The sequence below is a fragment of the Dendronephthya gigantea genome, unplaced genomic scaffold, assembly GCF_004324835.1.
Source record: "Dendronephthya gigantea isolate DGI-Jeju-01 unplaced genomic scaffold, DenGig_1.0 000061F, whole genome shotgun sequence".
Lineage (NCBI taxonomy): Eukaryota > Metazoa > Cnidaria > Anthozoa > Malacalcyonacea > Nephtheidae > Dendronephthya > Dendronephthya gigantea.
The window spans coordinates 317,779-339,334 of record NW_021163071.1 but is presented as its reverse complement, the minus strand read 5'-3'; the positions used below and the strand labels follow the sequence as shown (position 1 = coordinate 339,334).

At 37.5% G+C, this 21,556-nt stretch overlaps 1 protein-coding gene across 4 annotated transcripts; it reads right to left on the bottom strand.

Annotated features, from left to right (window-relative positions):
• Positions 1 to 1,770: 1,770 nt before the first annotated feature.
• On the bottom strand, positions 1,771 to 20,699 carry LOC114530261 (ETS-related transcription factor Elf-2-like). 4 transcript variants are annotated; one of them, XM_028551857.1, is made up of 4 exons: positions 20,592 to 20,699; positions 11,659 to 11,795; positions 5,320 to 5,582; positions 1,771 to 2,760 (listed from the first exon to the last, which is right to left on the bottom strand). In XM_028551857.1, exons 2-4 carry the CDS (start codon positions 11,669 to 11,671, stop codon positions 2,149 to 2,151), a joined length of 888 nt encoding a protein of 295 aa, XP_028407658.1. In that variant the 5' UTR covers positions 11,672 to 11,795; positions 20,592 to 20,699; the 3' UTR covers positions 1,771 to 2,148. The 4 variants fall into 4 exon arrangements, with proteins under 4 accessions (XP_028407658.1, XP_028407659.1, XP_028407661.1 ...); XM_028551858.1 differs by lacking the exon at positions 20,592 to 20,699 and adding an exon at positions 12,354 to 12,453; XM_028551860.1 differs by lacking the exon at positions 11,659 to 11,795 and having other exon boundaries at positions 20,592 to 20,692.
• Between the last annotated feature and the right edge of the window lie 857 nt (positions 20,700 to 21,556).

Genomic DNA, 21,556 nt, shown 5'->3' with positions numbered 1-21,556 from the left:
AGCAACGATTATTACATGTTTGCTGGCTTAGAATATACATAAATAGGACGATATAAAAGCATATGCATATCACACTCACCAGCAATTGTTCACCATTCAAATGCTTTCGAAAGACGTCGACATCTAAAGCTCCAGCTACAAGCTGCTTCAAAGTATTGGCCATTTTTTTATCAATATTTACCGATACTGAAGGATCTTAAAAATGTTAAAATCAATAAAATATTATTCTATACTTATTATACTTCTATTATTAGTAGTCCATGTTTAATAGTCCATGTTGATAAAATGGGCTATCGAAGTCTAATTTAATCGTGCACCCCCCCCCAGTTGACTCTGAGATGAGCACCTTGGTTCTCGACCCCCCTAAAGACGCTAATGCATGCCTCCACAGTGCCTTCCCCTGAAGAATACTATTCCAGAGTAGAATTAGGCAATTAGCTGTACATCTTTCGCGAACTTTCCGGACATTGCGCTTGGGCCTCTGCGCTTGGGCCAAATTACTCCAAAGCACATTTTTTCGAATGTGTGACGTACGTACGTCGATTGATCCAGGTTGTTGTCATAACGAGGATTGCAGATATGTCTAACGAAAAACGTTTGAGTACAAAGCTATTTAGCGACTTATAACAGTTTGTCATCCAGTCCAGACCACAGACACCCTTTTTAGGCCAAAGAAAAATCGCGGAGGGAAAAACCACGAAGAGCCAGGGAGTCTTCAAAAAGTGAAAAACTTTCAAAGTCTGAAAGATTTGTGTTCTCGAATGCATCCTTGGAAACAGGCAAATGTAACTAATTCCGAAAACAATATCTGTGAAGTCAAGATTACAAGATATGAGATATATTGTCGTATCTCATATCTTATACACGATATGGTTTTTCCGTGCACGTTTTTCCTAAGGACCTGAAGAAGCTGTTTGCATTGAGGTATTAAAATAAGTCTTCATGAATCACTATAAGTCATGACCATTGCTATTGCCAAGTTATGTTTTATTATATCCTCATTTCAATACCTCAAAAGTCATCTGATGCTTCGTTGAATGTCGGCTGAGCAGGATCATGTAAACAGCCCCTGATTTGGGATTGAAGATTGAAACTGCACAGTTCAACCTAACGCAACGAATATACCAAAAATTTACTCACTTCTGCTTCAGCCGACCAAAGCGTTTTGCAAGCGTTTTAACTATTTCGCTTTTTAAACGGTTGGCAATCGTAACGATCTTGAGTTTTGCCTTTGTTTTCATATTTGCCTTTTACACTGACCCAATGCGATTTTTACTTCGTCGCTACTGCTCTATAATAGTGGGTGAAATCCATTTTAAACAAGTTCATACAGAGCCTCTTTCCTCTCTCACCTCTTGTTTTCCTTTTTGAACATGTAAACGATGATGCAGTGCTTCAAAAAATGGTTTGGGGCATGGCCACTGAGGGCAAACGTTGGGTTTTAAATTTGTCATCCAAAATTAGCACTGTACCCATTTATTGGTCAAAATGTTCCGATCGGGTATCGGGAAAGCAATCGTGTTTAGCCATAAAAAAGGATGTAAATGATTGGCTCACACACTCAGTGCGTATGAATATGGGCGGTGATAACTATCAGGGGGAGATAACAGAATAAAAGGGCAGATTTCCACTTGAAATTTTTTCCTGTTTTCTCTAAAATCATTAAATCCTTGATTTAATGGGTCAAGCTGAACTTGGGTCAAGCTGAACTTGGGTCAAGCTGAACGTATTCTGAACGAACACAAATAAAAAAAGTATTTCAAACTTCGCACATTAATTTAATTTTACTAACTCGTACAAATAGTTTCACACGCGTCATTGTGTCAGCATTGTGTGTGTCGTTTTGAACAGTCAGCGTTTGTACAAATCACCAGCAAAATGCCACGTCCTCATCTTCTACAATGAAACTAAACTAGAACGATCGAAAGCCACTTGAAAGAGTCTATTTTAAAATAATTACTCCTTACTATAAATATTAAATTAATTATTTATTCGACCTCTCAATTCAAGTTGCTTTAGTTCCTGGCTTCAACTCTATCAGCTAGGGTCAACACGTTATTCAACCCGGTTTTCTGAAATTTACTAGCCACCCACTTCCATTTTCCTAGAAATCCACCGATATAAAAAGTTCACTTTTTCTAGGAATCGCTATGACGCTTCTTGTGTCACGTCCACGGGCTCGGCTTTTATTAAAGGTGGCGGAGAGCGGTTTGTAATTGGATAGTGTTCACTTGGTCGAATGATTACCGAACGCGGTCGAAAGCTTGCGATGTTCACTCGACCGCAACACGGAGACTGCATGACAGTGTATGGGTGGTAACGATAGAGGTCTAAAGGTATACCCCTAGCATAATATCCCATAGTTGGGTATTGATGGTAGTTATAAAGTTTATGAGTTAGTGCGTTGTGGGTTATAGGAACAGATAAAGGAACCGTGGATATACGCTCAATTGGTCCATAACTTGTAGTAGGCGGGCTCAGGCGTTCCACGTCTATGTGCTCTTCCTTGATTGGTTGAATTTCTTCTTTCTTGACTTCCGGAACCGGGGAAACCTCCCTTGGCGGCGTAATCTTTCCGGACATTTTGATCACTGATGGTCTTCTCTCCCGATGTCGTGGTGTTTCGATGTCGTCCTGGGTATGAGTGGGTTCTGGCGACGACTTTTTCTCGTTTGGCAATTCCTCTTTAATGTGCTTTGATTTTTTGCGATTGTCGAACGGCAGATTTACGAATTTGTAAACTAAACGTTGTCCACTGACCTAAGGGATTAAGAAATCGATTTTTAGGTATTAATTCAAGTTCCTATTACCTTTCGTAAGGGTTTAGGGCTGGTATACATTATACACTATTATACAGTTAATCTATCGATTATATACGGTTTGTAGCTAGAATATGATTGAATTGTATACAGATCAGTGTCAGTGAGCATCCCCCTGACTTCAGGTACCGTTTTCTTCTTTTGATGGATGTGATTTTGAAGGCCCAGTTAAAGATTGGCATAGGCTAAACTGGAGTGTATGTATGACTTTTTACCTTCGTTAAATAAAATTTAGTATTGAGTGACAAGTTACGGATGTTGAAAAAAGGACACTGAAATATAGCAGGCCTTAAGACATGCTTTTCCTTGCTTCCAGTGTTTTAGCAGGTTCATAAACCTAAGTGCAAATAATAATTTAATTGTAAATTCATGTTGAAAAGGTGGGTACATAAGGTTAGTATAAACCATAACCGAAATGCACATTTTTTCTGAAAGAAAATTCTTTGTTTATAAATTTCTTAGTTTTCGAGGATATATTTCCGTGTTCACTTTTATCACTTAAGGCACAAGTATTTCCTTGTTGGCCGGATCAGATATTGACTACAGTGGCATTATTTAGTACAATTTGTAGACCAAAATTTACCTAACTTTATTGAAAAGCGTTTACATATTCCTTTCTCTCCGATTCGATATTGAGCTGATTAAAAGACGTATCAAAATTTTGCAAGTGTATTGTGAATGTTATTAAAAACAAGAATTTTTACGGTCTAGAGCTTTATCGGGCAGATGTTCGCATAATGTAGGCCAAGGGCAAGTTCAAGTCATCACATTGTGCTGCTCTTTACAAAACATGCTTGACAATTTCCGTCTTCAACTGGTTTATATTGATATACCAATATTTAGCACAGTCTTTAAACTCGGAGAAGTCTCGGTAGGGGTCCGCAAACTGTCGGAAATTTCACAATGGCATGATTTGTTACAATTGAGGAACTAATTTTCGTCCACTTGGAAGGCGCGCACACAAGTGCCACTTATCTCAACACTTGAATATTGGCCCTTCCAACCAAATACCGTTTACAAAGCCACGCCATTGTGTAATAATGTGCCACGGTAATTTGCTGAGCACCCTAAGACATCAAAGCTTGCGTGAGATGAGATCTAACCGCGCTGATTGTATTGTTAACTTTGCATATAATGAATACACGCACGAATCAATATATTAATTGTTTGAAAGCATTAGATCTAGAATAAAATGTTTTACGTACATGCACCGGTTCGAAAAAATGTGGGTTTTCCCAACATATAATTAGGCCGACCCTCTGCTGGGTCTTTTAGGCGGAAACTTAATTTAGATTTTGCTAAATCCCGTTCAAACGAAGCCAACATCTTGTTAAAAATTGTTAACCTCGTTTAAACGTTGTTGCAATGTTGAATAATGCTGGATCATGTTTGACTTAAAGTTTTTATCCAAAGTTTGGCAATATCGACCGATGATTAGTTAGACACTGTGGTGCCCCGTTTAATTTAACATAACTTTGGGGTTCGAAAGCGAACATAGTCTAAAATCGTTGGCCGAGCTTAGTGGAATGTTTTATGAAAATCACATCTGGTCTAAAAAAAAGTCCTTCAACCCCGGCAAATCGTTCCTACAAAACGAACAATTTTCCGTCAAACAAAGTTGGATGATTTTAGATCAACTTTTTGGTTCGGCCTCGTGAGGTATAGTTACCTCACAAATTTTGGTTAAGTGAACCTAACAAATTTTCTGAGAGTTGGAACGATCGCGGGTCACGTCATTTCCCGTCGTAATTCACTCCCAATTTTTTTATTTGAATTTGATGTAGTTTACATTTGCGGTTCTCATTATTACTAGGTTTAAAATGTCAGGTTAACGCTATAGGTGTAGGCTGAAATTTATGTTTATTCTAATTAATGCCATCAATGTTCTAATTTAACGCAAGCGTATATTGGATCGCTTTAATACTTTGATCGGTGACGTTCGTTCAGCTAATTATATTTCTGAACCTTCCTTTTAATGACAATCAATCGACACGTGTATAAATTGAACTGAAGCCAACACCAAGCAGCCAAGGTTAACGTGAATGTATGATCTTAAAGCTGTCATTGTCTTACTCCGGAACTTAAAGGAAACCTCCAGCACATGTGATTTGCCCAAACTTATAAACCTTTTTTTCTAAAACTTTTTAAAGAAAGAACTAACATGATGTGTACATGCTCTTAAAATGAGACCATAAATATAGAAGCGGACATCTTTAGGTAGAAATCTGTGGTAATTTCGGGTGAGCACCGGAAATACCTCATACTTGGTAAAGCTCGACGTGCGGCAAGACATTGAGTCGGACGTCCGTTTCATTAATCTGCTGCACTCAGCTGATTAACAACCCACACTTGCTCAGCTGTTGGTTTTGTACAACATCAACTGGCATTTTAAGAACACCTCCTACCCCGTTATATGTCTAAATATGCCTAAAATAATACTGAGTTCTGTTGTAATCTAACCACATTCTGTCATGAATACTTTAAAAAAAAACCGGCTCACCTTCTTAATTATGTTCTTTTGGTAATAATACCGTAGAGCTCGACTTAGCTTCTCGTAGTTCATTCTCGGTCTATGTTTGCGATTGCCCCATCTTTTCGCAATCTCTTCCGTATCTTTGAGTTTGAACTCGTACTCTTCCTCTTTGGTCCAACTGATTAGCGAGGAACATGCCTCATCTGTCAGAAGTTCCAGTAAAAATTCCCAAAGATGTGTCGAGTTCTTGTGCGTAGATCGTTTTGTCATGACTGTGCTAGGTGCTGTATCTGCAGAAACATTCAAAGTATGTTAGTCTCCTGGGTTTCTATTCTCTTTGTGATCAATTCTAGCAAATGTATACTTTACATTATTTAGCCGGTTAATTGCACAAGACCATATAAAGAAATCAGGGATTTAGTTTATTGTTCCTATGTATTTCAGGTATTGTATCTGAATAAATAGCACGTATTTTAATGATATATAGTGTACAATGTTATTGGGAAAATTTCCCCAAAATTGCTGTTGTTTGCGTTTTATAAAAGGATCACTCAACACGAGTATAATTTAGTGAGGTAGTATTCTACAATAAGAATTACACGTATTTTTCTAGCAATGTAAACTAAATAGGTGTTATCAACTCCCTTTAAGCCTCAACAGCATGTTATTGAAATGGTTTACGAACTGTCGGAAACTCGGCTTTCTTATATGAACGACAGACAGTCAAGCAGTCCGTGGCGGTCGCGCCATTTTGATATTCCACTCTACTAGATTTCCGAAGGCTAAATATCGGAACGTTTGATCTGACTTTAAAGATTTCGTGTCGGAAAATGGGCTAGATCATAGACATTTTGTGGAAAACGGATGCAAATGTTCCTGTGCTGTTTAATCCTTTAATTATAGGAAATGACCGAAAAACAAATCATATTCGTAGTCATCACCGATAATACCATTTTATTTGGTGACATGCTCAGAGATTAACTATTCAGATAACATACTTGACTATAACAAAATGTGATTATCATGCTACACTTCCATCGACCCAATATGATATACAATACTAACTATAAATTTGTGCAATACTACCTATACTCAACACCACGCTTAAGATACTAATCTCTAGTCTCTCACCAAACACATTCTACAACAACAGCTAATAATAACAATACAATACTATTATACAATACCTATAGTCTACACGCCAACGAGTCACGACTGAGAAAATATATTTTAGGAAGTTCAAATAACAACCAAGACAAATTATCGTAGAACACTGCCTATGCTGCGTGGACCCCACGATTGAAATAACTTTGTCCAGTATATATATTTATGTTGTGAGTATATATATAGTTCAGGAACAGGTCACGACAGCTGATTGTGAAATTCTATTTAAATTTCTTGGTATACACATATACACATGTGTACAGTTCTGAGGTTGTCCAGCGTCTGCTGTTTAAACTCTTCCCAACTATTAGACACAATTATTTCGTTGCTAGCAACAGCGTTCCAAGTTTTCTTTCAACCGTACTGTTGGTGGGCGGTAGCAATGCATATAGGAAGTATCATTAAAAATTATATAGGAAGTATATGTGATCTCGCGTGTAAGGAATTTGTCGAAAAACAAACACGCTCTCTAATTGACGCACTTCCCACCACGCAAAATGACTTTGGAAGAATCTTCTAGAGATTATCGGCAGGGTCACCTGTCTTTCCGGCAATTTCGAGCCCAGAATAGATTAGGAATTGGTGTTCCTACTGCTTTTGGAATTTGTGGTGTTTTTTGCTATTGTATAATTTCTATTACATCTTCCCACACTTCCGAGTGAAACGAACGGAATTTGTCGTTTCTATGTTTCATTGATGCTATCGGTCAAATATGCAATCTATTTCTGATGTTTTATATATTTATTCCTTCGAATTGTTTCTGTTATCATTATATAAAACATGCTGACCAGACATGTGGTTAACCATATAATTTTAAATATGTTAGCTTTGTATATATATAAAGTTTTCTCGGCAGCTCTCAACGCTTATTTCTAGAGTCGAGACCAGTATATAAAATGTTGGGGTTGTCTCTCTCTCGGCAGAAAACCTAAATTAATATTGATATTAGGAGCGGACAATTCAATGAGTTAAAATTTGCTCTTCGGCAACCTATAGCCTCCGGTGTGTAGCTAATAATATGTTACAGGAATTCAACGTTGTGTCAAAAGTTCTTTCATCAACACTGAATTGTTTCCAACGCGGACTACCCACAACTTTCCCACAAAATAAAGGTTAATGCAACCACTCGCTGCAACACTTGACGCAAATCCTGGAAAATAGGTTCATAATTGCCAGCACTTATGTCTTATATGTGCATGGCGTGGGCTACTTCGCGTACGTATTTCGTAAACATTACGATTACATCCACACATGCAACTATCAATTATGACAACACAAAACAACTCAACGAAGAGCACAAGGCTCTTTTTCGTTCTAGACTAAATATCGTGCAATTTTTATCCACTGGAAACCACTTGGAATCCACTGATCTAATACCAGTGTTGAAGTCACACTCGTTCTAATTTGGTTACAGCTTTTTGGTTTCTTATCCCATGGCCATGAAAAGCGTGGTCGATTTTCTCGAGTAATGTAATGCATGGGTTAAAAAGTTTTCGACTTCATGTAGAATCGGGCCTTATAAGACCTTGAAGTTTGCCTTCATTCTTTTTCTTCAAATTCAAACTAACATAACTAACATGATAATGATGATTTGAACTTTCATTCAGTGATTAAAACGTGATCTTTTTCATGGTATTTAAGTGTACATTGCACAAGTCATTGAAATCATTCAACCACAAACTATACTTTGTTTGGTTGAAATATTCTGACTATAGAAACGGGTATAGCTCTCTCTTATGTGTTTAAAGGAAGCACCAAATCCAGTGTCTCCTCGTGTATGCGTTGTTATGGAAACATGACCACTGCATGCATTCTTAAGAAACACTTATTTGTAGAACAATCAGATATTATTAGCACTGGAATGTCGCAATTATCTGTTACAAGCATTGAATTTGTCTTAATATCTCGAATCATCGTCATTCCTTCGAACTAGCCTGATGTTTCCTGGATGAGGTTATACTAGCTCAACTCTAGCATCAAGGATTCAATATATTTTGGCACGAGTCAGAATACAGGTGTAGTCCAGTATCACAGTGACAAAGCATTTTTTATGAGCTGTAGGAGATTTAGACAATAAGTGACTAGAACTTTGATTTGATATAATTTCAAAGCTGTTTGAAGGACACGCGTCGTGCAAAGCTATACCTTTCGTCTTTACAGAAAGACGTTTGCAAGAAAACATTGTTATATATATACATGCTGCAATGAATGGCAATGTTTACAAGTTCTCAATCTTTCTTTAGGTCAATTTTATGAACGCTTCAGTGAATGTGAAAAGCTAGCCAACACGCTGGCCAAAATGAAATTGACAATTGTATACGATTGCGCAAAATAGCCGTTCCGCAAACTTGATTCCTGCATGTCACGCAAAATGATGCATATTTTGAAAAGTACAGGTAAAACGCACCTTCGTGTTCATCTATAGTATTTGACAACTGAGTGAACAAATCGAGAATGGCCTTGAGCCAACTCGAAATAGGGGTTTGTTTTCGTGTCTCTTTGGCGCTCAGCGTGACGGAATGAAAACAACACAACAATGTGAGAATCCGCATTGATGACCTTCAAACCGTGCACGAACGCTAATCCTAGTGTGAAATTGTAAATGGCACGTCTAGATGTATATTATTCACTATTAGGCACCATAAGCTCTATTTTAAGGGTCTAGAGTTCAGGTATTTGATTGCAAGGTGGCATAATCGCAACTGTTTGAGGAAGTGCTTCAATTCTGCCACACTGTCGCTGGCACGGTGCTTCCTTCCGCCTTGCCAGAATCCAGAGACATGTGTATACTGCATGTTTGCATTTGCCGGTATTGTGCAACTCAGTCTTCACATACATGTGGTTTGTACTCCGTTATCGAAAGTTGTTTTATAGGAAGTAAAATTTATATAATTATAAACGTGTGATTGGCCATAAATGAATTTGAAAATTCTTTGTCTTTGCACTGAAATATTGGTAGAAAATATGTCTTCTCTAGTGAGAATAAAACTGTCAAAACTAGTGTCATAATCCCTGAAATGCAGGACAATTTACTATGCCGATGAATATACAGGTCTTCTGCCATTAGAATATTAGTTTAAAAGGTTAGGAATTTTCCATAATCTATTATGCAAAAGTCCTTAGCAACATATCGGAAGTGCCTTTGTCTTAAATAGAACATAATTAAATTTAGCAATCGCCAAGACATTTGTTGCCATAAAAACGCAATATAAAACAGTGAATCCTTTGTATCTGGAACTTTTTCAAATTTTAACCCCTCACAGACCCCGCTGGTTATCGCACTGTGATTGCCTTTGGCTTTGGAAATGTATAACTTTACAATGCATCCATTGACGCTGCCAAAATTAAATCGAATAAGGATTGTTGGAGAATAAGGCAATTTTCCGTATGTGGGACGCGGAAGCGAGGAGAAATTTATTTCAACTGTAAGAATGCCCTTTCTCATGACTTATTCTTCGAGTTGAAACTCCGACATTGTCCCTTTCAAAGACTCAAAATACAAAGAATGCAACAGTTACCTATGCCTTGTCATTCAACACGAAAATAGACTGAAACAATTTGAAATTTGATTACTTCCTCTCGGTGTTTTGCAAACGGTGGCAGACTGGAATGCCAAATCTTAATGTCTTTTAATGGGTCGTTTGGAACAACAACATATGCTCGTGATTGAAGATATAAAAATCTTGACGGTGCATTAATACAAAATGACTTTTTCGCTTCCTTAAAACTGATCTTGAGCCTTTGATATAAAAAATTACTATTGTCTGCATTCTATTAAAAGACAGTAAAACGTCGAACTGATAGTGATAGGATATTGCACACGAAACCGTTTCGATAAATCACCAATATGGAAATAGCAGCACAAATATACCAAGAATAAGCCCTACTGCGTTAGACACAAAACGGAAATTCAATCAAAATTGATTTTCTTCGTAAATCGTGGTGAAAAAGTTTACATGCATCATGCATGTCTTAGTCCCAGATCATTCGTAACCTAGTTAAGGAATCGTTTGAGAAGCTATTTTTCCCACAAGATCCAGCAAGGGCCCGTATGTCATTTTCTCACCCTGCTTGAAAAGAACCATTCAAAAATATTGTGCTTGTGTTATTCTCTCTGTATAGTCTTTATGTAGGCCTACACTGCAACTTTTACGCTTCGGTGTTTTTATATTCCTTGTTCCTAAGTATTCAGTTGCTAACCAGCCACTATTCTAATAGCTGGAACTGAATGTATTTTAGAACAAATCTTATAATAGAACAACTTTATACTTTATAGTGGGAATATTGACCGGGTAAATGTGTCGGACTTTAAATAGCGGGATTTATATATACGTATCTATTTCTATAGTGCTTTATAGGTAAACCATTCGTACAAGTGCCTCTATATATCGGGTCTATGGGATTTGAGATTGGTTTTAATGTTTATAAACACACGATTATCGTTTGCTTAGCTCAGAACGAAAACAGAGGAAAATATTGTACAAGCACAAACCATCACTTTCCGCAACTTATGCCAGCTCACGACACCTAATAACAATTCATATTACAATATATATATAGCCAAAAATATCGCCATATTACTATACAGAACAATTTCATTCCTCATTTTCTATTCTCATAATCACCCGATATCTTATGCCCACCACTTCGTGGCTTGGCAACATTGGCATATTGTTGCATGCATTTTTGATATATTTTGAAATGTAATAAACGCGTATTGCCATTACGTAGACATTCAACGTGGAAAAGCAGGGGCTTTGGGGTTGTGATAACGGCGACACGTGAGATCCGAGGTTTTTGTTGGTCGTAGTTGGAACTGGCTTTAGAAATTGTAACAACATCGTGTTGGGTCTGGCTATAACTTCAGCGTGCAGTATATCTTTGTGTTTTGTACACATCACTGATTTCAAGATGTTATAGCGATATGCTTAGCTACTAAAATAGTACACCAAAAGACCTCGCTCCTTTACTACCTTAGCTAGAAACGATTATTTCTACTGCTGAGCTACATTATCCAAATCTCGCTGAAGCTTTTATACTATCGATGCCATTTGATGGTTCTCTCAAAAGCGCGTGTGATACCTTGGTCTCATAGCATATCATAGTGACATACTCGGTGATATACGGCTGGCTATATTTTACCTACTCTAGATTTGCGATAATTGGCAAATAGTATGTAGTGTAATGTATTATTAAACATACCCGAAGTATCCATTGTATAATTAAACGTCCTTCCTCCTACAAGGTTGCCACAGTTATAGTTCAATCGGGGAACGGTCTGGGTTAATTCCTCCTCGGTCTTTGACGTAAACGATTCGCCTAATGCACACAGTTAAGCACTACAAACAATAGAGCAATATAATTATAGCCCATACGTTTATAAAAAGCATTTGGATATATGGAATAATAGTTGTGGTAAGAACAATATGGAATTCTTCATTGCTTCCAAAATGCTACGTTCTCCTAGCAATGCTAAAGGTTTTGTCGACCAGATGATGTGTCGATGCCGTCACGGCGAAGCGTTAAAATTTTTTGTGTAAATAATATTAATATATTAGCCCGCACATCCGCATGTTTTCAAAGCTAAAAGGAAAATCTTGGATGTCTGAGACAATTTTCATACACACTCGCTATGGCAGCCAGAAATTTGTTTCAATTATCTAATTTGTTACTTTTACGATTAACGGCATTTTGACATTGTGTAATAGCTGCTCTTTAACGGTTCAGAACTATTTTACCGCATTTATACTGCATGTTGTGAAATAGTTCCAACAGCGATCAAGTGTTGGCTCCCCAAAACGCGAAACACTTTTCTAAAGCGTGGTATACGGCAACAGTTTCACTGAGCCCCCAACTTCGACCGTGTTGATTTCATTTACCCCTCTTTCCCTACTTACATTACAGAGAGTATTAATCCACAAACAATTCTCACAGAAATATCAGTTAGTGTTTATCGACACAGTATGCTCTGATCAACCCAGATCAGATAACTGTCCCCTCGCCACAAAGCTATATATAATCTATGGGTGCCAATAACGTTCAGTCACATACTCATAAAAATTGAAATCATATGTTACCAATTAGCCGTTCAGTTTGCGACAAACAACATTCAACAATCTACATTCTACTACATATCACAAAAACGTTTTCATCAAATAAAATGCTAATTTTGTTATTAAAATGCCTTTGTTTTACGTACTGATTAGTTGTAAACGTTTTTGATTTGTTGTAAACGCATCGACCAGCACTTGGCTAATTTTAACAACAGCTGAAGCTGCTTCCGAATTGGGGAGTGCGGCTTTGTTCCTTTAAGGAGTTTGAAATGCGTCTTGACTTAAGACGATTTCCGGGCTGACTTCGGATCACGATATCAACCTGTATTGTCTTAGAAATTAAGGCAAGGTTTTTAGTAAGGTCTAATGACATATCATAATGATCTCAATGATGTTTTTTGGCGGTTTTGTTACTTGAAACAGTACTCCGAGAAAATAGGCTTCCATTAAAGTGTCACTATATACAGGATGTAGTGTTTTTGTACTTCCCAATACATTGACGTATAGACTATTGAGTATTGTCTTTTCTCTGCAGTATTTCCAATATAGAATCCTTTACAATATTTTCCCGAAATTCAAATATATCACAGGTTAGTGTTAAGCCCTCATTCCGATTTGCTATGACAGTATTACAGCTGGTCAAACTTAGTAACTATTGAAGGGCTCTGAAGACGTGAAACCAATAACAATATTGGTTTCACAAATCTGTGAAGTATTCGCAACTGGCCGGAAAGTGAAGATGTCGTGACCAGTGAATCCGGTTTGCATCGGGTCTCAATACTTGTCTGTGGATGATGCATTTCACATATTCACAGCTTATTTCAACCTCTGAGATGGAATTTGATTAATTTATTATACAGTCATATTTCATCCAAGTGTTTGATTTTTTGTAGAACTATCCAAGCTGTAAAATAGAGAAATTTCGCTTAACACAGCCGTAGGAACAATAAAAGATGGTTTTTCCAGATGAACCCTTATGATACAACAACAATTTAGTAAATGAAGAAAGTTGGTAGGTTTATTCGCTCATGAGGATTACTAGTCTGGAGTAAGATATCAGCTTTTAACTAGTAAGTTGGTTTGAGTCTACTAATAGATAGGACCTCCAAGGGAAACATTTTTAGCTAATTTAGCAATATTTCCAAAACATCGACTTTAAGATGAAAAGAAAATGTAAGTTGAAGTAAGATCATCTTGACCTTCAACGATAATGACAGCTTAGGACGCGGAAAAGGAAGTCATCCTACACCACACCCGATGAATATCGTCAATGTTGAAGAAGAGGAAGTGTTGTACACGATATATGCATGTGCGTGTATCTATAAGAATGTGAGTGTTACGTTTGTAGCATAGGATGTAAGTTGTTAGGGGATGTGGTTGAGACAAGCATGGAAAACGGCTAATGGTCTTAGAGTGTTATGCGGATTATTTGGCGTAAACAAGCTGTTGTTTACTAGACTCATTGAGAACAATTGTTTTTGCCTAGGACCAGCTTAGATACACTAGATCTATTGTTGAGTGATCTATTGTCACATATATAGTTGATTACGAAGTAACAGGGTAGTTTTGCTGCGACTTGAAATGCATATTCGGACACAGAACGATGTTAGATGATGTTGGCAGAGCAATTTAGTCTTTTAGAGCATCGAAGTTCATTTTAGTTTTATTAATCTCTTGTTGAGTCGAGAAATGATTGAGAAGGATAACATTTGAGGTTAAAGAAGGCCATGATCTGCGCTTTTTTTCCCCAAAATATGAATTGAATATGCATGGGAAGTGTGCAGATATAACATCTCTCGAGTCTAGTAATTGGATGTCTTATAGAATGCATGCATATGTTGTCAAAACACTGCTTGACTGTTATCCACCCCCACAACCAATAAAGGGATTCTATTTCAAAATTAACGTTGTATAAATAGAACGCTAGTTTTTTTACCATTACAAAATTCTAAAATTGTCTCGAGATGTTTGAATGATGCATTTAAAACTATGACTGTGATTGTTTTCGCTTTGGCGTCTTTCCATCACTCAGCAGGGTCTCCATGGTTTGGTTGACCTTGATTTCAGACAACAAAGTAGACCGCCTCATAATCCCTGGGTCAACTACTTTTGCAATATTACTATGGTTACCGTTTATATGCAGATCATAAAATATGAATTCGTGAATAATCGCGAAGTTGATTTTCGCTGGCTATGGTTGTGTTACTATGGCAACAACAGACGCGTCGTCGTGCTTATTAACGTTCCATTATTGTACAACAAAAACAGGTGAAGCGTAGATGAGCATTATGTCAGGACTATGTTTGCATTTGATTGTAAATTTGCACAATTATTCAACCAGATCGTGATTTCTGTCTTCGACTTTTGTTATCGCTGCACGTAGACTGTCAGCCAAAATACCCTTAGAAAGCTAAGGGTAGTATATTGTACTATTGCAGTGCCTAAACAGCTTATGCTTGATTCGCTCTTGTCAGCATAGGGTTAGTAAGCTCAACTAAGAGAGAGCTACCAGAATGACTTTGCGAGCTTAGAATAGCTAGGTCATGTTAAACTCACAATATGTTGTGAAGATATATCATCATTATCTGCTCTCACAGGCTGGTACGCGGAGTATTAGCAGCCTGCACACGTGTCTGAACCTGCAAACAAGAGACTAGTTGCCCACCATATCACACGATATCATTTTACTGTGTGCTTTGACACACAAAACCCTGTTATAGGCAGGGTGAGGTCACTGTGCAAGCCATGTTGTAAACAAGTCTGAATGCGGAAGCCGCTAAAGCTCCGAATTAAGCTGCAGATGATATACAGATCCTTTATAAGCTACTAATCTGGACGTTTTGAGGAAGTAAATGCTCACACGTCACTAATCTTGATACACGGACATTAATCCAGTTCGTGTATCTAAGGAACTAATCTGGCGCTAAATATTTATCTGCAGGAGCCAGCGAAAACACTACAGTAAGTAGTATTGGCGTTGTTGATCTTCGGAAGTCACGGACTGATATGGCTGTTCGATAATTCTTTCAGGTTGCAACTGAATGGGTTTTATACGGTTTATTGAAACCACCCATAACGCTTAAAAAACATTTTAAAATCTGAATGTATTCGGTTGCGTGTGCCCGGATGTGATGAAAAAATATTTATTACAATGTATGCATGAATTATGCCATATAATAAATAACTTACTAACCTCCATTCGGTCTATACAGTAAAATATCAAACCTTGGTCTCGGTGTATTGACCTCACTATCGCTCGCTCAATACACCCAGACCTCGATTTGATATTTTACCGTATTGGCCTAACGCTCAGTAAAGGAGTTCAAAGGAGGTCAACCTCGAAGAGACAGAAAGTATCTTAACATATAGAATATCAGATTAAATGTGTTATTGAGATAAATCCTGTTAGCTTAAAAAATATCTGTGGCCAAAGAATAATCCATCTTTTTTGGCCACTGACTGACTCACAGAATAAAATAAACGCCTAAATAAACCCAAATGTTTCCAATCTTTGGAGTCGGTCCATATTGTTCATCACTTGTTCCGCAAAGATAATTACGTGTTTCTTAAGTAAATAAACAGCCCTCGATCAGTATTTCCTCGCAATGACCTTTCTTACCCTGCTTCAACATGGGTAAGTGCATCAGTGCATGCTTGAAAAATAATATAGTTTTGCCGTTGCGAAAATGCCAAGGCCACAAAGAGGTAATTAATTTTATAATGAAAACTAATATAGAAGTTATGCAACGTAACGTGACCCCCAAATTTGTACCTAGCTATTTTAGCCTGCATTTGGTAAATTGCATGGTAAACCACAAATTTCCTCAATAACCACACATCGATTGTGTAGACACGCTGTGCATTTAAATAATTTGGCAGGATTTCTTGTTTTATCTTTCCTAACTGGATAACTTCCAGGCAGACACAAAGTATGTAGACTTAGTAACCGCAATCACAGGAAATTAAAAAGGTTTGGCAATAATTGTAAATCAATATGTTTATGCAAGAACAATCACGTGCCACCTTCCGAGGTTTGGATAATTTCCTGATTTTGAGGTAGAAATGTCTAGTGTTCGCCGTACTGTATGACGCCATAGTATACGGAACTCAGCTTAGTTTATCCAAATCAAGTGGAGAACTTTCTTTCACAAGTTTCTTATTACATAGACATACATGGTCAGTACAGGAACTAATGTACTGTAACATTACAGAGGCACCATCACAATATTAACCCGCCGCTAAGCATGGATGCCGAAATTTTAATGAACTGACTAATTCTACTGCCATATTAGGCATAGTACTGTACTGGTTTCAAAAGTTCACTGAGTTATTCATGTGAGGTTTAGGAAAAAGAACCTAGCTCAAATTACTCCGCAGAAAAGCCTTCTTTGTAGAACTGAGAAACTATTAAAAGTTGTGTTAATGTGAACATACAAACTAATGTGTACAAACATACTAACTTTAACACAATATATATATAGCTACTAACTAATTGTGTAGAAAGTGACGAGCGCGTGCACATGCATAAAAAGATACCAGTTGCATGATACAATTGAGATGATTAAACCGGTTTATTGGTTTATTCATCTCAATGCATGATACCTATTGGGGACATCAGCTAACACGGAAACAAGGGAAATATATGTAAACAAATCGTAAATGGTGCTCAAGCATGGTTTAATCTCAACCCCGGGGTTGAAAATAATCCCTTACTATATCTTTATTTACAGTATTATCGTAAAGCCGGGCTTAAATTTCGTCCTGGCCCTGATCAACAGGAAGGAATTTAACCCTTGCATACAAGATATGGTTCTGACTCTATCTTTTCGTTTGTTTTTTGCCCAAGGAGCGGCGATCGCCCAATGCCATCACCTTGTTGAAAAAAAAATTTTCTTTTGAAGTTGCATGCATGTCTTAACATGAAATTATAGTCTTTATTTCTTGTTACTAATTTTCGTGAACAGGAAGAATACCGGGACAACATAGTCAGTTGTCAAAATTTGTTGTAGCGAAGGCCGGTTAGCCAAATCTTTTGAAATTTTAATTTTGAAACCGTTGCTGCCCTCCAACACATTAGTTTATTTTAATAAACCTTTCTGGGCGGTCTGTACGATGAATGCTGTGTAGTGGACTTGTTATGATGTGTCAGTGCTCTTAGGAGAACTATAGCTAGCAGGTCATGGCATCTATATTCCACGCAGAGCCGCACGGAAATACTATGGAGGCCACATTTCTCAGTCGTCAGTCAACAATAAAAATAAAGCCGCGGAAACCGGTTTGAACTATAGTTATTTCGTGCAGTGATGCTCATTGTCGAAATTGGCCAACCACGAATACAGCTAGTTCCGTTCAGCTTTGGGCAAGAAAAATTGGCCATGGTCCCGCGACAGAAAACCTCTTATTTGGCTGTAAAAACACATGCAGTTATAAATAAACCTGGAATCAACCCTTTTAATGACTACGTCATTAGGCCTGATAGTCTCGCCCTCATAAGTCTTTAGCTAATCGTCTTGCGTCTTTTAGTTTGAGAGCGAGACCTCTCAGGCCAAAAACATAGTCGTGACATACTTATCGAAAGGTATATGGGAATAACAAGATGACAATAACTTCTACTAGACTATATATATACAGATCAGCCACCACATCTAACCAATCAGAGCACTGAATCTAGAGTACCAAGATGGCGGTAAATGGCTTAAAAATTTAACTTTTGTCAGTTTTGAATAACTAAAATGCACAATCCAGGCGTATTCTTATTGATGAACCCATGCATGTAATATTTCATTCTTGTTATGATCCAGCATGACGTGCCGTGGTGACAGTTTTAACGCGACAATTCATTTTTTAAACTAAATTTTTTATTATTCGTCAAATTAGTCGTCGCTGACGTTTGAATGTATATTTTTTGAAAATTATTTGTCTGTGCCATCCAGTTAGATTTAGCGCTATCTGCATGCATTATCCGGCAGTGCGATGCGAAAGTAGTGTTATAAATCTTAAATCTTTGGCAGATCTACGTCGGTGTATCTATCTTTTTCATTGTTGTGACTATGTTAACATTCTACAGCAACAATATTTATGATCAAACACACTCCAATTTGTCTTCGAAAAAATAGTCAGAGGAAATGAGAGATCTTTGCTAACACGTCAGCACGGACATATTACGTTGGAAAAACCACAAGATCACTGACGATCAGGGAACTAACAATTTACGTCTGCGGTATAACCACAAATGTCTCGCCCTGAATTTGCGAGACATAAATATATGCGATATTTGAACGCCCTCAGTATACAGAATCACTTTGTTATTTTGTTCCGTGTTGCTCCTTTCCTCGTGACTTACTACAGGAGGTAATCCAAACCAAAACTAACTTTTATTTATACTCGATGGTTTTTTTGCATTTCCTTTTTATGGGCTTGTTTGCCTCAATTAAGGAACAAGGAAACTTAGAAACACGAACCATGCACATGAAGTGACAAAGTCGAAGGCACACAATATTAACACACTTTGGTGCATGGTAAACTGATCATTTTAATTCTAATACAACAAAAACACGCATAATGCTTTAAACAAACTTCCACATACAGTGGTTAGGAAAATACAAAATCAAATCTAAACCATATCAAAACAAACAAATCTTGTATTTTATGAAGAGAAAAACTTAGTCATTAATTAAAACGGTAGATGACTTTAGATATAATGACAAACAGACAGACGACAAAACAAATGTTTTATTTCATAAAAACAAGCTTTAAGCATCTTGAATAATGCATAAGGAAGTGTTTACTATGATTTATCATGTCGAAACATCCATAAACACAACCATCCATGCGACCACATTAATCATGAAGTACATTAAACCGTGAATATACTTGCTATAGGAACTCAAATTGACTCGTGACTGCGCCCCGCGCTGGGGGAAACATAGTCAAGTTTACCAGCACAAAAAAATGGACCACCAACTAATCTTAATGAATGAATGAATTTGCTTTAAGCGTTTTGTGCTGTGCATCGTTTTTGGTGCAGCTTGCAAACCTGTGAATATTTGAGAGCGGATCTACTCAAGAGGCTAAACCACGGGAAACAAGCCACTTCTACCACTAATATAGATCTGTCGAGTGTGACAACATTTTGCACAAAAAAATAGTGTAGGAATATAATTGTTTGTTGCTTTAAGCTCTGTCATTTAATAACTGAGTTAAAATTTTCATGATAAACAGATTTTGCTAAGCAGTCTAGCACACCTTGAACATTTTGCCACTGGTTATTCAATTTTGGCTTAATCTCGTGCATGCAGCAGTCTCATCTAGTTTTGGCCTGCAATTTCAAGTCCAATTCAGCCTAATCAACTGTGGTTGAAGCGCCTGCTGTGGCTCGATAAACCCGGAAACAGGGCGAAATCTCTGAATCCGATGTTCGAAAGGACACAAACAGGAAAAACGGTGCAAATAAATTGGTTTAGCATGTGCGTATATTCATTGTGTTGGCTGATAGATTAACTCTTAATACGTTCTTGGCTTACTTGCCATATAATGAGTTGAAAATGACCCTTATGGGGGCGTGCAGTTTTCTCAAACACCAAAACAAAACCACAAACGAATAAATTTAGTCCAAAATAAAGGCTGCAGTAAATCTAGGCGTACACACATATGAGTTTGTACATTTTATTGATTTCGCATCGAAATAATAAGAGTCTGCATCCGTGAGTTAAATATAGTCTCACGTCTCGGATAACTATTGCCGCCCCCCATATATTACTGGTATAATGAAATGCGATTCTATGTTTACGGCAATCCGACGCCAAATATAATGCACACCTTTGTACGAATCCAGTAGCCCACGTAGAATTGTCATAAAATTTACCCTTTGGCATTGAATTAAGCTTACGCGTGGACGCAATATATGCGAAGTCGAGACTTTATGCATTCGCGCACGCTGTCGTGATCTGCACACGTTTCAGCATTCGACGCCAATTTTCCCCTGAAGGCGTTACTTTATAATATTGAAGAAATTTTACCCCACCTCCTCCACGATAACTATATAATAATATTTCAGCAATATTACAATATGATTTCACATACCTTTTGTATATCGTGTAAGTCTGTTTTTCTTCAACTGAATAGATTTCGCTCGCTGATACAAATCCGACCCGAAGAATCAAGCGGCTGATTTGGACTTAATGATGGAACAAGCGGTACAATGACCCTTATATGAAAGGCGGCTTTAGCTTTACTTCCTGTTCAGTAACAAAAGTGTAAGCTTACACTCTTAAAAGCCCGTAATCCTTTAAGCACTATGAATTGAGTCAGCCTGTGTGACACCCTTGATGAAACACACAAATGTTCTAGCCCTAAATTTCTCTACAACACTTTTGAATGATCTATATGCTATTTTAGCGCGCTTACTGGGCTCGCAGCTCAATATCTGGAAAACATTGAATTATGTGTCATATTTTTGAGTTGCATGACGGATCCATAACCGACTTCTCAGCCACAATAAACACATCAATGTTTCCGGTTTAGACATTATTCTCTTGCTTCCTATTTTCTAAATTTGCATACTGCAAAGCTATTGGTTCATTGCCCTGTTTTTAACTCCCACACTTAAATGATATTTAATATATAGAGTTTGAAATCACTGTCGGGCGTGTTTATGCGCTTTTTGAAAACCTTCCCCTTAAATATACCCTATGCCCTTGTAATCATGTTTCATCAAGTAAAATCCGATTTGTGACGAGATATAGAGGTTAAAGTTTAAGTTTTGCTTAGCCTTACGTGTGCAGGCTTTCTTCCGCGCTCTAGAAGGTTCTGTCGCTATGTTATCATAAACAGTTACATAAACTTGTTTTCGAGTTAGCATTGTTCGGGTATAATTCTGAACTTTTCGTTCGTTTTTTCAACGTTTAGCAGGTATTTAAACATTACATGTTGTTATGTTAGTGGGTTAAGGGCCTCAAAAATACAATTACAAAACCGGGGTAAGGCGAAGTTGTTTTGTTGTGTTTCATGCTTTAAGAAGCGTGACGTATATTCTGTATATTGAGGAA